Source organism: Tachyglossus aculeatus, chromosome 8 (genome assembly GCF_015852505.1).
Source record: "Tachyglossus aculeatus isolate mTacAcu1 chromosome 8, mTacAcu1.pri, whole genome shotgun sequence".
NCBI classification, from domain to species: Eukaryota; Metazoa; Chordata; class Mammalia; order Monotremata; family Tachyglossidae; genus Tachyglossus; species Tachyglossus aculeatus.
The window spans coordinates 10,530,048-10,547,308 of record NC_052073.1 but is presented as its reverse complement, the minus strand read 5'-3'; the positions used below and the strand labels follow the sequence as shown (position 1 = coordinate 10,547,308).

Genomic DNA, 17,261 nt, shown 5'->3' with positions numbered 1-17,261 from the left:
GCTAAACCAGAGTTGGCTCGGCAGCAGTGAGAGAAAGGTTGAAAAGAGAAACACCGCAAGTCCCACTTGCTTTGGAAATCATTTTATTTTCATTTTTTCTCTCAAGCTCTGGCAGCCTCTCTCCATTGTAACTGGAGGGTAAGGGATTAGACTTCAGGATTTAGTAAAAAGAAACAAAAAACCCTCTGCTTGCAATCACTCATTTCAGCAAATTCCTATCCTTTTTCTCAATAAAAGTCTTCGAGACTAATTCTTCCAGTAGGTCTTATTTTTTCTTCTACCTTTCCCCCAGGGAAATTTTTCTAGGGCGTTCTGGCAACGGGGCTCCTCAAAAAATTTATTTTCAGCGCGGACCTGAGTTTTGGGAAAAGCACTGTGGTGTTCTTATCCTATCTTGTTGACTCCAATGGTACTTCTTAGAATCTCTCTTCCAGCTTGGTCAAAAACCCCAAAGGGAGAGTTCTCCTGAGATCCCGCTTGGAAGGCCCACCCCGCATCCTTGCCCAGGACCGTAGAACCAGCCTGCTTGGGCAGCGAGGCGGGTGACCCTTCGGCTGCGGAAGCCATTGCCCTTTCCAAACAGTGGTTCCTTTTTTTCTTTTTAAATGATATTGTTAAGCACTTACAGCGTACTAAGCACTGGGGTAGATCCAAGTTAATCGGGTTGGACACAGTCCCTGTCTTAATCCCTATTTTACAGATGAGGTAACTGAGGCACAGAGAAGTCAACCGATTTGCCCAAGGTCACACAGCAGCCAGAATTAGAACCCAGGTCTTTCTGATTCCCAGGCCCATGTTCTATCCACTAAGCCACGCTTTTTCTCGAAAGGAGGTGGTGCTCACCCTCTCTTTTTGGCAAACGGAACGAACGCCGGTGTCTGCCGAACCCCCGGATGGGGTGGACTGGTCCGAGCGAGCCGGTAAGTGTGTCGCATGGAACGACGAGGCTGTTTTCTCAGTCCGCTGGATGCGGCAACGGAGCGACTCCGTTCGAAGAAGGCTCGCGAAGCCGTCTTTATAACGTACGTGAGCTCCATCTCTAACCGCTGTTTTGAGTGTTTCAGAAGAAACGGTCAATCGAGGGTATTTGTGGAGCGCTTATTTGGGAGAGTACGTTACAACGAGGTTGGCAGACACGATCCCTGCCCTCGAGGAGCTTACAGTCTAGAGGATTCCTATTTCTGTGTGGTGTACCAGCATGTTTTTGAAAACACGCTGTCCTTGGGTGACATGTCTGAGGTGGGGTTTTAGGAGCGGGCAAGTGCGGGCCCTTCTATCGTCCCCCAACCCTTCGCTGCAGAAAATCCGTCTGGTCTGTAGGATTCCTGCACTGCCCCTCTGATGCATCCGAGCCTCTGCCTGAAGTTCCAAAAAGGTATTTCTCCGGCGTTTAGTTGATTCCTTCCACGATGACTAATGATTTTCTTACTCTACTGTACTCCCCCGACGTGCTTAGTACACTGTACGTGCTTAGTGTAGTGCTCTGCACAAGGTAAGCACTTAATACGATTGAATGAATGAATGCACTCGGACTGAATTAATCGAGGGCCCTTCTTAGAGGGGCAAGGGATGGAGTGGCTTGGCATTGCCGATCTTGGGGCAAGGGGAATAATCTGGGTGCGTTTGTTGGGCCCCAGCAGCCACCAAGGTGGCTGTGAGCACTGAGGGCTAAATCTGGGCCTTTCCCTTGCGAGTTGGGGTCCAGGCTGAGCTGAGATTTTTCAGTCTGTGCAGGGCTCTTAGCTGAAATGGGAACTGAATGCCAAATGCTTACCAAGAGGAATTTTTTTGAAACATGACAACTACTGTATTTCCCCTGTCCTTAATCTGTTTTAATGTCTGTGTCCCCCTGTTGACTGTAAGCTCCTTGTGGGCAGGGATCGTGTCTAACTCTGGTTGTATTTTCCCAAGTGCTTAACAGATCTACCTATCTATCTGATATATAGATATAGATATATATCTAGATACACAGTGTTCTGCACCTATCTATATATAGATATATATCTATATCTATATAGATATATACACACAGTGTTTTGCACATAGTAAACACTTTATAATTACAGTTGATGGATTTTTAAAAAATGGGTATTAAGCACTTACTATGTGCCAGGCAAAAATACTAAGCACTGGGGTAGATATAAGCTAATCAGGTTGGACACAATGCAGTGTCCCACATGGGGCTCACGGTCTTTCCCATTTTGCAAATGAGGTTACTGAGGCAAAGAGAAGTGAAGTGATTCCCAAGGTCACAGAGTAGATAAGTGGCAGAGTGGGGATTAGAACCGAGGTCCTCTGAATAATAATAATAATAATAATGATGGCATTTAAGCGGTTACTATGTGCAAAGCACTGTTCTAAGCGCTGGATCCCAGGCCTGTGCTCTTCCCACTAGGCCATGCTGCTTTTCCTGACTGACAAGTGGCCGAAAGAAAAACTAATCAAAAACTGGGACTAACATTTGAAAGCTTAAAAAAAAATACTTTGGCAATTTCTGCAGAAAAGTCAGGTTTAGAACAGACCGAGCAGGTTTGTACTTAACGTTGGCTACAGACCCAAGTCCTTTTTAACTGTAATCAGTGATTTTTAAGGAGAGGCCGGAAAACACGCTTATCAATTAGTACACCTTTCACATATGAAGGGGCCGAATCCTTCCCTCGAAACTAGGTTCACCCCTTCCGATGAGAAAAAAAAATCAATCCGAATGTTGTTTTCATGTGCGTTGGTTGTAGTGGCCCGTTTAGGAGCATAAAAATTAAAAATCGTCCTTGCTGGCCCCTTGGTTGCCAGCATTCGCTGCAGCCCCAGGGCCAGCTGAGTATGGGGAAGAGCCAGCTGGGAGCCTAAAGACAGACAGCAAACCCTGCCTTGGAAACCTCCAAAATTGGGACAAAAGAAAGAGCTGCGTGACTTGCGTTTAGCTTTCTCTGCGTCTGGCCACAGCAGCGATTCCGGGTCAAGAGGACGGGTGTGCCGGAGAGGACAGGTCCTTGGTCTGGGTTGGCTGGGGGTCTGGTCCCTACCCCCTGGCCTCAGACTGTCTGGATGGGAGGGCACCAGGGATTTGCCCGAGGGGCCCACCATAAATCAATCAGTGGTATTTATGGAACGCTTACTATGTGCAAAGCACTTGGGCGAGCATGATACAACAGAGCCCGTTGTTGGATAGGGACCGTCTCTGTATGTTGCCAACTTGTACTTCCCAAGCACTTAGTCCAGTGCTCTGCACTCAGTAAACGCTCAATAAATATGATTTAATTGAATGAATTAGCAGACACGTTCCCTGCCCATAACGAGCTTTCAGTCTATACGTAGAGCTGCAGGCAATCGCCAGTCCACGGTGGTGGCCGCCCTTGCCACAATGTTTTTACACCCCTCAATGCTGTCAGTTCTTTGTTTTTCCCCTTTGTTCCCACTCAAGGAGAGAGTGACAGGGCTGGAGCACTAAAATACTCTTGCTGGAGACCCCCAGCCTTAAGGAACTGCAGTCCCCAGGACTCTGCTAGGGCAGTCGTTTCCCCAAGGGAACGACTCCGGGATTCACAGTCACTCTGTCTGGGGAAGTGTTTTCTTAAGAAATCTTCCCCAGAAGCAGCAGAAAGTCCCACGAACCTCCTGGACCTAAGGGGAGAGGCATTGGCTGGGCCTGATTTCCTCACCCCATCTTGAATCGTCAGGCTTGTCCTTGCTCGAGTGGAGATCCAAAAGGAATATCAATTAGTGCTCAAATTTTCCCATTCTGTCTGCCCACCCTGTTAACCTAGAACTCCCCATATGTCCATCTGCGTATATAAATACAAGTTTTTGCAAGGAGCAGCTGTCCCCCAAGGCTCCCTCTTTGATGTGTTGGTTTGTCGATCGTGAGTGTAGATGGCGCCATATGCTTTACTCCCAAGATTTACTCCCTGGATGGAGGGGCCATTGTGCAACGTGTCACTTCTTGTCGACAGCCTGAGCCGGTGCTTGGCTCCCCTGGGGAAAAGGACTTGCTTTCTAGTAGACCCAAGGAGTCAATGGGTCCCCCCCGCACCGCCCCCCACCCCCCAAAACCGAGAAAGGGTTGGGGCGAACCTGTAATGGAGACCTCTCTGGGCAGGGGGAAAGGATGATACAAATCCTCCTCATTATGGGAATTGATTTTCTCTTCCAAAAGGAATGGAGTAAAACTGCCTGGCCTTTTAGATTGTGGGGGGGTAGGAATTCAAGAGGGGTTTCTCAGCCTAAACTCTTCCTGACCAAAGAATGGCCCAAGCAAACTGCCAAGTGAGCCAATCTTGAGATTCAGCCTGAGGGAAGGTCCAGGAAGTTCCAACAGGCCCAGCCCATCTGAAGTACGACAGGATAAACGGACTGAGGCCGGCGAGCGAGGGCCGGAGATTTACTCCAATAAGAGGCAGAAATAAGAGGCAACATTAGGGAAATGCTTTAAGAACTTCCATGTGATCCGCAGGAGAAACACGGATCCCATTTTTCCCCCTCCTGGGGTGACCCTAATGGTCATGATCTGGATGAGGGAACTTGCCTGTGGTGTGATCTTGGGCAAGTCACTTAGCTTCTCTGTGCCTCCTTTTTCTCATCTGCAAAATGGAGATTCATTCAGTCACTGTTTCCCAGTCTGCCGGAGGTGAGAGCTCTTCCTGGCTGGACTCGAGGCCCAGGTAGGACTGATGATTTCACGTTCAGAGCCAATGCCCTCCTTCTTGGCCCTGTTGATGGAAAAAGCAGGCTTCGAATGATGGCCCGAACTTCCTCCTTTTGGGGTTACTTACCCCACCCCCACCCCTCCATATTAATAATAATTGTGATTGTGTTAAGCATTTATTATGTGTCAAGCATTGTTTTAAACACCGGGATAGGTACAAGATGGGACGGGGACTGTGTCTGACCTGATTATCGGAGGCTCACAGTCAATGGGGAAGGGAAAACAGGTAAGGTATTCCATCCCTATTTTTTGGATGAGGAAACTGAGGCACAGATAAGTGACTTGCACAAGGCCACACGGCAAGCAAGTGGCCGAGCCGGGATTAGAAGCCGGGCCCTTGCTCTTTCTGTCAATCTCTTGTTCCTGCCCTCCCATCTACCTGGACATCCTCTTCCTTCCCATCTGCTGGACCACTGCTCTCCTCACCTTCGAAGCCCTTCTGAGAAATCACATGTCTTCCAGGAGGCCTTCCTGATCCATCTGTCATCCCTTTTTCCCCCCAACTTGCACTCCTGCATCACCTAAGCACATAGATACATGTCCCCTCTTTGCCTCCAGGTAATATTTAGGTATCTATCTCTACAGTCTTGCTTCCTTGTCCCTGTAATTTATTTTAATGTCTGTCTTCCCCCTCTAGATTACAAGCGCCTTGAGGGCGGGGACTGTGTCTACGAATTCTCTGGTACTCTCCTAAGCGCTTTGCACATAGTAAGCACTTAACAAATGCCATCATTATTATTATTATCACAATGCTCTGCCCACAGCAGGTGCTCAATACTGTTGAGTTCTGTCCCAGGCCCCTCTTAGAGAGCGCTAAAGCCAGAAGGCCGCTTCACCGAAGCAGAGCCCGCTCCTTTGGCAGGTTACTCCCTGCTCCCCGAGACTCCAGGAGAGGCCTACCCCCGCTGTTCTTGGGCCTCACCATCACTTTAAGTCTACCAGCAAGACCGGACAAGCTTCCCTGAATTGGTACAGCCACTCAGTGAAGACCGAGACAGTAGGGGAGAGAGAGAAGGTGTTCCTTCAAGTACTACCCAAACCGCATCAAGAAAATAAAGGCCTCGATCATTTTGTTTTTTGTTGCCACCGTTTTCCGGTGCGAGTGGTATTTGCGAGAAGAATTCTAGGCCCTGGTTGTGGATGATCTGAACTGTGCTGACTGACCTTTCCCCTCGCCTTTAAAAATCAGGCGCAGTGCGACCTAAGCAAAAGAGCACGAGAGCCTGAGAGTCAGGAAACTTGGGTTCTAGTCCCAGCTCTGTCCCTGACCTTTCATGAGGCATGAGAGAAGTAATGTAACTGCTCTGAGCCTCAGTTTCCTCACCTGTCAAATGGGGGTAAGCTACCTGCCCTTCTTCCGTCCTAGACTGTGAACACTGCATGGGACAGGGACTCTTGCATCTACCCCAGGGCTCAGCACATCATAAGTACCTAATAATATTATCATTATTGTTAGGATATTAAGTTGGACTCTCCCAAGCGCTTGTAATAAATATGGTACTTGTTAGATGCTTACTATGTGCCAAGCACTGTTCTAAGCACTGGGGTGGGTAAAAGTTAATCAGGTTGGAAACAGTCCCTATCTTACATGGGGCTCACAGTCTAACTAGGAGGGAGCAGGAGGTAATCCCTGTTGGACAGATGAAGTAACTGAGGCATAGATAAGTTAGGTGACTTGCCTGAGGTCACACAGCAAACACGTGTCAGAGCCAGGATTAGAACCCAGATCCTCTGACTCTTGTACTCTCCCAAGCGCTTAGTTCAGCAATCTGCACAGAGTAAGCACTCGATAAATACCTTCGATTGATCGGCTAAGTTGGGGTTTGCCAAGCGTCCCCTGGAAGGAATATCCCCTTTCATTTCTGGTGCCGCTGCTAACGTGCTTTTCCAACTTGGCTGCCCTACCTTTCAGTTTCCTTCGATTTCTAATGCACCTAAGCCAATCCATCTCAGCGTATATGAGCAGCTAGTGTTATTCCTGGAAGCCAGTTTACAGAGTTCCCGGGAAGAACCCACCACTATTCAGGGAGCAAAGGTGAAAGCTGGCTTGATTTTGAGAGGTTAAAAGGACAGGGCAACAACCTGGGACCGACTCTGGACCCCAGGAAACCAAGTTCGATTCTTGGAGTCTGGCCTAAGTGACACATAACCAATCCTTTTTGGTTGCAAAGGCAGAGGCCTTTTGGTTGCAAAGGCAGAGGACTTTTGGTCTAAATTCTAACACCCTAACCAATCAATCAATCGTATTTATTGAGCGCTTACTGTGTGCAGAGCACTGTACTAAGTGCTTAGGAAGTACAAGTTGGCAACATATAGAGACAGTCCCTACCCAACAGTGGGCTCACAGTCTAAAAGGGGGAGACAGAACAAAACCAAACATACTAACAAAATAAAATAAATAGAATAGATATGTACAAGTAAAATGAATAAATAGAGTAATAAATATGTACAAACATATATACAGTTGCTGTGGGGAAGAGAAGGAGGTAAGATGGGAGGATGGAGAGGGGGACGAGGGGGAGAGGAAGGAAGGGGCTCAGTCTGGGAAGGCCTCCTGGAGGAGGTGAGCTCTCAGCAGGAGAAGATAGAGAAGCAACATGACCCAGGGGAAAAATCACGGGCCTGAGAGTCCGAGGTCCTGGGTTCTAATTCCAACTCTGCCACTTGTCTGCTGTGTGACCTGGGACAAGTTACTTCACCTGTTCATCAGTTTCCTCACCTGTAAAATAGGGATTAAACCCTACTCCCTCCAACTTAGACTGTGAGTCCCAAGAGGTAGAGGGGTGATAGCCAGCCTGAGTATCTTTTATCTACCCCAGCGCTTACTACAGTGCTTGGCAAATGGTAAGCGCTTAACAAATACCATAAAAAGATACTCCTAGAGGAATCAGGCTACTCTTGTAACAATAACAAACAGTCCTCTGAAAGATAAACCGACCCACGAGATATAAGAAGAAGCACGCTGGAGAAGCAGCGTGGCTCAGTGGAAAGAGCACGGGCTTTGGAGTCAGAGGTCATGGGTTCAAATCCCAGCTCTGCCAACTGTCAGCTGTGTGACTTTGGGCAAGTCACTTCTCTGTGCCTCAGTGACCTCATCTGTAAAATGAGGATTAAAACTGTGAGGCCCCTCCCCACCCAGGGACAACCTGATCACCTCGTAACCTCTCCAGCGCTTAGAACAGTGCTTTGCACAGGGTAAGCGCTTAACAAATGCCATCATCATCAAGTAGCTGACACCCATTTTCTGCCACCTTGATCGATATGAGATGTTTTGAGGCTATTTATATAGATTTGGGCAAAACAAACATGACTTGGATTCATTTAAGCAAATTAACAGAATTAACCAACTTTCAAGAGACCCCACTGAGGATACACAGGACCAAAAAAACCGTTAAAATCCCTTTCAGAAACCAAAAAAATCCCAATTCCATTTCTTCCCTTTCAAATCACCTTCAGCAAGCTTAACTTGAATGTCTTCATTCCCTTGATATAAAGAATGGTCAGGCAGTAAAAGTAATGCCAGTAAAAGTAATGCCTTCTTAATTCACACAGAAACCATCCAGTGACCCCTCCTCAATTTTGCTCAAACACCCACAGTGAACTGCTCCTTCAAAGGGTTGTGATGAGAGAGAGTAGCGGGGCCCAGGGAGAGGGAAGAGGGGACAGGTTGAAAAGACTTTGAGGGCATTTAGTTTTCTAACGTTAGTGAGGGGAAAATTGTCCCGTGGGATCATTGCCAAGCCAGGAGAGGAATACGTATAGCACATTATTGGGTTTAATACTCTGTACCTCCATAATTCATAGGGAAATAGTCTTCGGTTCTGTAGAGTGTCGGGAGTTCGTAGGTTGGCTGGGTTGGTGGCGACGGCTTCTGAAACGAAAGAAAATGATCCGGTCAGAGTTCCGGCGTGGTTTTTCTCCTGGATAAATGCCAAGGGGAGAGACATCAAAACCCCAACCGGCACCAGACTGAGGAACGAATCACGCAGCGTTTACTGGGTTGCACTCCTCCCAGGAGGCTCCCAAGTCACGGTCCCAGGCGTTGGCTAGTTCAGTGGCTTCATGGGGGTGTCGCAGTGGTGGCCGCTGCTTTAGATAATGAGAGGACGAGGCTGCCCTGAGGGTTGTTCTGGGGCCTCTGGCCCTCCCTGACCTTCCCAGGCTAGTCGCTTGGGATCTGTGGTTTCTGCTGTTTTCGTTTGGAAAGGGGGTGACGATCTGTGGACTGTTGTGGACCTGCCCCCGCTGGTCACCTCACCACTGGCCTCTTCCCTCTGGCCTGGATCGGGGGATGTTCCTCGTTCCAGAAGGGCTGATCATCCCATACCAGCGATGCTGTGTTTCCTAATTTTGCCCAAGATGCCCTTGAAGGCTGCTATGCCGAGCCCCCTCTCCATCCCTCCCATAAACCTCACCAGACAATGGGCCGGGGAGGGGTCAGCTTGCAGGCCGGCAACCCCTGGCTCTTGGGCTCCTCAGAAACCTGAAACCTGGCTACTGAAGCCAACCCATAGCTGGCCAGAGGCAGCATCAGGGCCTGGGAAAGAGCCAGGTGGCTCTGTTCTGTCCTCTATTCTTCGTTCCGAAAACGCTGGGCTCCCAGAGAACTGGCACAGGAGGGTGAGTACAGACTGAGCACTCTGGTCCGCTTTCCAGGCTCCTTAGGACTGAGGGAATCCAGAGAAAGAGAGCAAATGGGAGAGAGAAAGAGCAGGAATGAAAGGAGAAAGGGAGAAGGCAAGAATGAGAGAGGGAGAGAGCGAGAATGAGAGGGAGAAGACGAGAATGAGAGAGGGAGAATGAGGAGAGGGAAAATGTAAGCAAGAATGAGGGAGGGAGGGGAAGAGAGAGAAAGAGCATTCCCACCGAACCTGATGTTGCCAACTTGTACTTCCCAAGCGCTTAGTACAGTGCTCTGCACACAGTAAGCGCTCAATAAATACGATTGATGATGATGATGATGATGGTGCAACCCAGGCGCCAGGTAAGCCCGCGGGCGGGAAGAACTGAGCCCCCAGCAGCTGCACTCAGAACCAGTTGAGTAAGGATGATGATGATGATGGCATTTGTTAAGTGCTTACTATGTGCAAAGCACTGTTCTAAGCACTGGGGGAGGTTACAAGGTGGTCAAGTTGTCCCACAGGGGGCTCACAGTTTTAATCCCCATTTCACAGATGAGGTAACTGAGGCACAGAGAAGTGAAGCGACTTGCCCAAAGTCACACAGCTGACAGTTGGCAGAGCCGGGATTTGAACCCATGATCTCTGACTCCAAAGCCCGGGCTCTTTCCATCGAGCCACGCTGCTTCCCCATCCCCACGTCTGCCAACAGCTGATCGCGGTCCTGGCTTTACCCAGGAGGAGGGGGGTGAAGATTAATTAGTCAGTGTTGCAGGAGTGCTAATTAAAAGCCAGGAAGAATATTACCTGGAAAACGTAGCGCCGAGATGGCGGTTGGTCTTTTGACATTCGCTCTAACGAATCTCAACAATATCATGCCGTGTTGACTTAGCCTCCGAGCTCTGAAAAGTTCCAAGCCTTTTGCAGATGTCTAAAACAAAACTGTGCTTCCCTAGTCCCTGTGTGGTGAGGCTAGATATAATAATAATAACAATAACAATAATATTTGTTAAGCACTAAGTGCCAGGTTAGATACAATAATACTAATTCAATCAATCGTATTTATTGAGCGCTTACTGTGTGCAGAGCACTGTACTAAGTGCTTGGGAAGTACAAGTTGGCAACATATAATAATAATAATAATGGCATTTAAGCGCTTACTATGTGCAAAGCACTGTTCTATATAGAGACGGTCCCTACCCAACAGTGGGCTCACAGTCTAGAAGGGGGAATACAACACTAATTGTATTTGTTAAGCGCTTACTGTGTGCCAGGTACTGTATTAAGCGCTGGAATGAATACAAATCAGGTTGGACACAGTCCCTGTCCCACGTGGGGCGCACAGTCTTAATCCCCATTTTGCAGGTGAGATAACTGAGGCACAGAAGTGAAGTGACTTACCCAAAGTCACACAGCAGACAAGTGGCAGAGCCAGATTTAGAACCCAGGACCCTCTGAATCCCAGGTCTGTGCTCTATCCACTAGGCCATGCATTAGATCCGATACAGGGGGCTCAGAAAAGAGGCACGGAGCAGTCAAGCCTGGACAAGAAATCTGGTGTCTTGAATGCGTCCAGCCCACCCTCTTTAGTCTCTGGCTGCTGCCTTGCACGAGTTTCCGGAATGAGCCCCTCTCGTCCCTGCCCCAAGGCTGAGGCAGCTGAGAAGATGCTGGCCCTGGCTAGCCTGTCCTTCAGCCCCAAATCAATCAATCAATCAATCATATTTATTGAGCGCTTACTGTGTGCAGATCACTGTACTAAGCGCTTGGGAAGTACAAGTTGGCAACATATAGAGACAGTCCCTACCCAACAGCGGGCTCACAGTCTAAAAGTAGCCTCCTGAGAGGGACCTTTATGAAGCTTTCGCCAGCCTGGCTTCATCACCCAAAACTCAGCTGCCTCAAACCTGCCTCTGCGTAGCCGCCTTGTAGAGAATGAATGTCTCGCTTCTAGATCCTGTACTGTCCAAGTCCCTCGACAGCATCGCAACAAGTGGGTGCTCAGTAAGTGCCACTTCTGGTATTTAAAATAAAAAAGTCGATCAATCAATCATTTTTCTAGTATTAAAAATAAATTGAGTGCTTACTCTTTGAAGAATACTGTACTAAGTGCTTGGAAACAAGCGATGGTGTTGGTAGACACGATCCCTGCCTTCAAGTAGTTTATAATGCAGGGTGGGGAAGACAGACGTTAAAATAAATTGCATTTATGAGAATCAACATATAAAGATACATATATAAATGCTCATATGTACATAAGAGCCTCAAGTCACAGTTCTAGATCACCTCCATAGTCTCCATCTACACCCACTTCCTGGGAGAACTCATGGGCTCCCACAGCTTCAACTACCATCTCTACACGGATGATTCCCAAATCAATCCCTCCGTCCCTGACTGCTCTCCTTCTCTGCTGTCTTGTATTTCCTCCTGCCTTCAAGACATTTCTATTTGGATGTCCCACCAACACCTCAAACTAAACATGGCCAAAACAGAGCTCTCCATCTCCCCGCCCAAACCCTGCCCCCCGCCAGACTTCTCCATAACCGTAGACAACCCCACTATTCCCTCTATCTCACAAACCCATAACCTTGGCATTATCCTCGACTCACCTCTCGAACAACTCACATATTCGATCAGTCACCAAATCCTGTGGCTCTACCTTCACAGTATCATTAAAATCTGCCCTTTCCTCTCCATCCAAGCTGCTACCATCCTGTCCCACCTCGATTACCGCATCAGCCTACTCGCTGACCTCCCTGCCTCCAGTCTTTCCTCACTCCAGTCCTTACTTCATTCTGCTGCCCAGATCATTTTTCTAAAAAACTGTTCAGTCCACATCTCCCCACTCAAGAACCTGCAGTGGTTACCCATCCACCTCCCGCAATGCACAGAAACTCCTTAAAAGCTTTAAACCACTCAATCAGCTCTCCCGCTCCTACCTTACTTTGCTGATCTCCTACTCCAACCCAGCCTACAGACGACTCTTCTAAAGCCAAGCTATTTACTGTACCACGATCTCATCTGTTTTTTGTCGCCAACCCCTGGCCCACGCCCTCCTTTTGGCCTGGAACTCCCTTCCCATTCATATCCAACAGACCATCACTCCCCATTTTTCAAATCACATCTCCTCCAACAGACCTTCCCTGACTAAGCCCTCAATTTCCCTATTGGCCTTCCCTTCTGTATCGCCTATGTGCTTGGGGCTGTAACCCTTAAGTCCTTTGATTTTCACCACAACCCACAGCATTTCTGAACCTCTCCATCTGTGATTTATTTTAATGTCTGTCTCCCGCTCTCATCCTTAAGCTCCTTGCGGGAAGGGATCCTGTTTACCTACTCATCGTATTATCCCAAATGCTCAGTACAATTCTCTGCATCCAGTCTTGTCTTCTCTTATGCCACCAAGTCGTCTCTGACCCATAGCGACGCTACGGACGCATCTCTCCCAGAAAGCCCCACCTCCACCTGCAATCATTCTGGTACATCAGTAAGCGCTCAGTAAATATCACTGATTGATTGCTATGCTTCGACGGTACAGTCCCAAGTGCATAAGCACTGCAGAAGGGAGGGAGAACAGGATGGGGAGAAGATTGTTTAACCAGGGAAGGTTTCATGGAGAAGATATCCAAGACTTCTGACTACTGTTACTGATTAACATTTGCTCCTTGTGGGCATGGAACGGGTTTACCAACTCTATTGAACTGTACTCTCCAAATGCTTAGTATAGTGCTCTGCACACAGTAAGCACTCAGTAAATGACATTGATGGAAAGCAGCAACCACTCTGCACACACATTGTTGCACGTAACTCTTAATGGCTTTATGCAGCCGCTGTGAGCCTCCCTATCTCCTGCCCCTGTTCCACGTTAGTCTTTTAGACTGTGAGCCCACTGTTGGGTAGGGACTGTCTCTATATGTTGCCAACTTGTACTTCCCAAGCGCTTAGTACAGTGCTCTGCACGCAGTAAGCGCTCAATAAACACGATTGATTGATTGATTAGACAGCCTATCGATGTGGTAGCCAACAAAACTTGACAGGGGCTGCCAGGCTAAAAGGGAGGAAGGACAGGAGATGGGGAGACGGAAGGGGCAAGGGAAACCATCTTACTTGACCTGCCTCTTTATGGCAGCCCCATATCACCCCAACATGACAAACTCATTTCATTCCAACTTGTTCGAAGGATAAGCTACTCCAGAGTGGGTGTCGGCCTCTCCCCAGTGTGGGCTGTTCAGAAAGTGTTGGGTCATTTGGGTTTCAAGGGGTTTTGAGAGCAGAATGCCATCCTCCGTTTCCACTTGGCGGTGTTAGATTCGTGGTTACCAAGCTCCCAGTATGCCCCTTCACTCAGTCCAGAACATAAGTAGCGTAGGAAGCAGTGTGGCCTAGTGGATAGAGCACAGGCGTGGGAGCCAGAGGGATGTGGATTCTAATCCCAGCTCTGCCACTAGTCTACTGTGTGAACTTGGGCAATTTAACTTCTCTGTGCTTCAGTTACCTCATCTGTAAAATGGGGATTAATACTGTGAGCTCCCTATAGGATATGAACTGTGTCCAACCTGATTAGCTTGTATCTAACCCAGTGCTTAGTATAGTGCCTAGCACATAGTAAGTGCTTAACAAATACCATAAAAAAACGTGTAAGAGTGACCTCTTCACTCACACTATGGCCTTCCCGGATCCCCACTGCCCCTTTCCTGACAAATAGAGCAGTCAGCACATCACCTCAACAAGCTCCCAAAATAGGAGTCCCCCTGAAAAGTGCCACGTGGGTCTGGAGGATTTTTCAGAAAATTAACTCGTGTTCGGGTTAAAAAGTCACCTCTGACGAAAGCCACCTCAGGCAGCAGTGGAGAAAAAAAACCCACCCAAACCTGAACAATGGGGCAGGTCCAGAAACCTGACACCTCAGCGAGCAGCAGCCTGGGCCTGGGACCCATGTCCCGGAGAAAGAGCTCAGCCATCCTCGGCCCGGGGCCAAAGCAACTGAGGGCCAGGGGCTCGCTGAAGCCAAAAGCTCACTCCTCTGCCAAGTTCACTTAGGAATTCCATATTTACTGGCAAAATCATCCCACTTTTTGGCATAATTTTCTCACCTGAGAGATGGGGAGTTATGTGGGGTCATATCAGAATTAAGTCTAGCAATAAGGGCAGCAGAAGAGTGGAAATGGGAGAAGGAGAGGGGAGAGGAAGAGGAAGGTAAGAGGACACTTGAGACTCACTGCGTCTTTTTTACTTATACTGCACTTTTCCAAATGCTGTATACCATAGGCACTTAGTGAATGATCCACCCCACTTCCCTTTTCTTCCCAAGAGTGAGCCAGCTTCAAAGGAGAAACTCATTTCCCTATGCAACTGGACTCATTCATTCATTCATTCAATCGTATTTATCGAGGGCTTACTGTGTGCAGAGCACCGTACTAAGCGTTTCGGAAGTGCAAGTTGGCAACATATAGAGACGGTCCCTACCCAACAACGGGCTCACAGACTCCACAGAAATCCTTATCTTCCCAACCAAACTCTGTCCTTCCCCCGACTTCCCCATCACTGAAGGGATCCTTCCTTCCTGTCTCACAACCCCATAACACTAGCATTATCTTTATCTCCTCTCTCTCATTCAGCCCACATATTCAGTCAATCACTAAATCCTGTCATTTTGACCTTCACAATATCGCAAAAAATCCTCCCTTTCCTCTCCATCCAAACGGCTACCATGTTAATCCAAGCACTTATCCTATCTGGCCTTGATTACTCTATCAGCCTCCTTGCTGACCTCCCTGCCTCCTGTCTCTCCCGAGTCCAGACGGTTCAGTCCATGTTTCCTCACTCCTGAAGAACTCTCCAGTGGTTGCCCATCCACCTCCGCAGCAAATAGAAACTCCTTACCATCGGCTTTAAAGCAATCATCCTACCACACTTCACTACTCTCTTACTCCAACCCAACCCACACACTTGGCTCCTCTAACGCTAACCTTCTCACTGTACCTCGATCTTGCCTAGCTCACCACCGACCTCTCGCCCACGTCCTGCCTCTGGCCTGCATATCCCTCCCTCTTCATATCCAGCTGACTCTCCCCCGCTTCAAAGCCTAATTTGAAAGCATATCTCCTCTAAGAGGCCTTCCCTAATTAAGCCTTCCTTTTCTCTTCTCCCACTCCCTTTTGCATCGCCCTGACTTGCTCCCTTTACACATTCCCCCCTTCCCAGCCCCACGGCCCTTACGTACAAATCTGTAATTTTATTTATTTACATTAATATCTGCCTCCCCCTCCAGACTGTACGCTCATTGTGGGAAAGGGATGTGTCCGTTATATTGTTATACTGTACTCTCCCAAACACTTAGTACAGTACTCTGCATACAGTAAGTGCTCAATAAATACAACTGACTGGCTCTAGGCAGTGTTCTGCTCCTTCTCCTCTCATTTCCTTTATGTCACTGCTGCCAATTATGGAGTACCACAGATATCTACTATTTCCTCCTCAAAAATCCGGGTGGGGAAATTATGCAGTGGAAGCAAATAAGCAAGTCAATATGGTACTATCAGAGCTGAGGCTAGTTCAAATAGTCAAAAGTTTAGATTTAGTTAGGCTCCACAACAGAAACTCACCTTGTTTTGCTTGGAGAACTGGACATTTTTTTTTTTTTTTTACCTGGTCCTGGTTTCCCTCTGTTCAGATAATTGGCTTCCCACTATGGGTTTTCCCCTCCTGGTCCTGACTGTTTCCCTGCCTCTTCGCACGGTCAGTGAGGTTGTCCAGGCCTTAGATGTCCTCATTATCACCAGCTTTTAATGAACATCTACTGCAGGCAAATCACTGTACCATGTGCCTGAGAAGACACAACAGAAGAGGCCTGCCAGGAGCTTTCAACCCAGAGGGGGAGGTGCGTGGACACAAACTGCAAATGTGCAATAAGTATGAGTGAATCAAAGGAAGAGTGATAAAAAGGAAGGCAATTAAATAAAGATAAGTGGGCAGAAATGTGCCTAAGTGCCAAGGTGTCTGATGGGGAGGTATGATCAAGTATATAGGGACTAACTGTGGGCAGGTCATGTGTCTGTTTATTATGTTGTACTCTCCCAAGCACTTAGTACAGTGTTTTGCACACAGCAAGCACTAAATTATATGATTGAATGAATAAATAATTAGGGATTGAGGCTGAGAGGAGGCTTGGAACGTGAGATGATTTGAGTGGGGGAAAAGACCTCCAAGGAGCAGAGGAGGGTGAATGATGTTGTTGGGGGGAATAGGAGAGTCATGCCACACTTGACAACCGTGAAGAGGCAGGTTGGGCTACAGTGGGAGAAAAGGGCGGATGGATCCCAGGGAAGCAGCCTCTGGAGAACCTAAAACCCACTGGATGGGAGTTTTTCCTCATGCAGAGAGAAATGGGTAGCCATTGGAGGTTTCTGGGGTGAGAAGTGAGGCTTTTGAACAATGCTTTAAGAAGGTGATCTGGATGCCTGCTAGTGGGACAAGTTGATGAAGGAGGCAGGAGACAGGGAGGTTGGGAAGGAGGTTGATAGAATAATCCAGCTGGGAGATGAAGACAGCTTAAACAAGGATGGAGAGGAAGGGTGGGGGGGTTGGTAAATAATAATAATAATAATAGTATTTGTTTAGCACTTACTGTGCTTACCAAGCACTGTGGTAGATACAAGCTAATCAGGTTGAACACAGTCCCTGTCCCATATGGGGATAGTAATGATAATATTAATAATGATGGCTTTTATTGAGCACTTACTAAGCATTGTTCTAAGCGCTGGGGAGGTTACAAGGTGATCAGGTTGTCCCTCGGGGGGCTCACAGTCTTAATCCCCATTTTACAGATGAGGTAACTGAGGCACAGAGAAGTGACTTGCCCAAAGTCACACAGCTGACAATTGGCGGAGTCAGGATTTGAACCCATGACCTCTGACTCCAAAGCCCGTGCTCTTTCCACT

General features: G+C 48.0%; 1 protein-coding gene across 1 annotated transcript in view; it reads right to left on the bottom strand.

Annotated features, from left to right (window-relative positions):
* Window positions 1-4,197: 4,197 nt before the first annotated feature.
* Window positions 4,198-17,261, bottom strand: part of BCAS4 (breast carcinoma amplified sequence 4) — a 67,751-nt gene continuing 54,687 nt past the window's right edge. The window contains exons 5-6 of the mRNA XM_038750751.1: window positions 8,492-8,573; window positions 4,198-4,706 (exon numbers count right to left, since the gene is read on the bottom strand). Of these exons, the coding sequence (XP_038606679.1) occupies window positions 4,597-4,706; window positions 8,492-8,573 (192 nt within the window). The 3' untranslated portion in view covers window positions 4,198-4,596. The remainder of the gene's footprint in view (window positions 4,707-8,491; window positions 8,574-17,261) is intronic.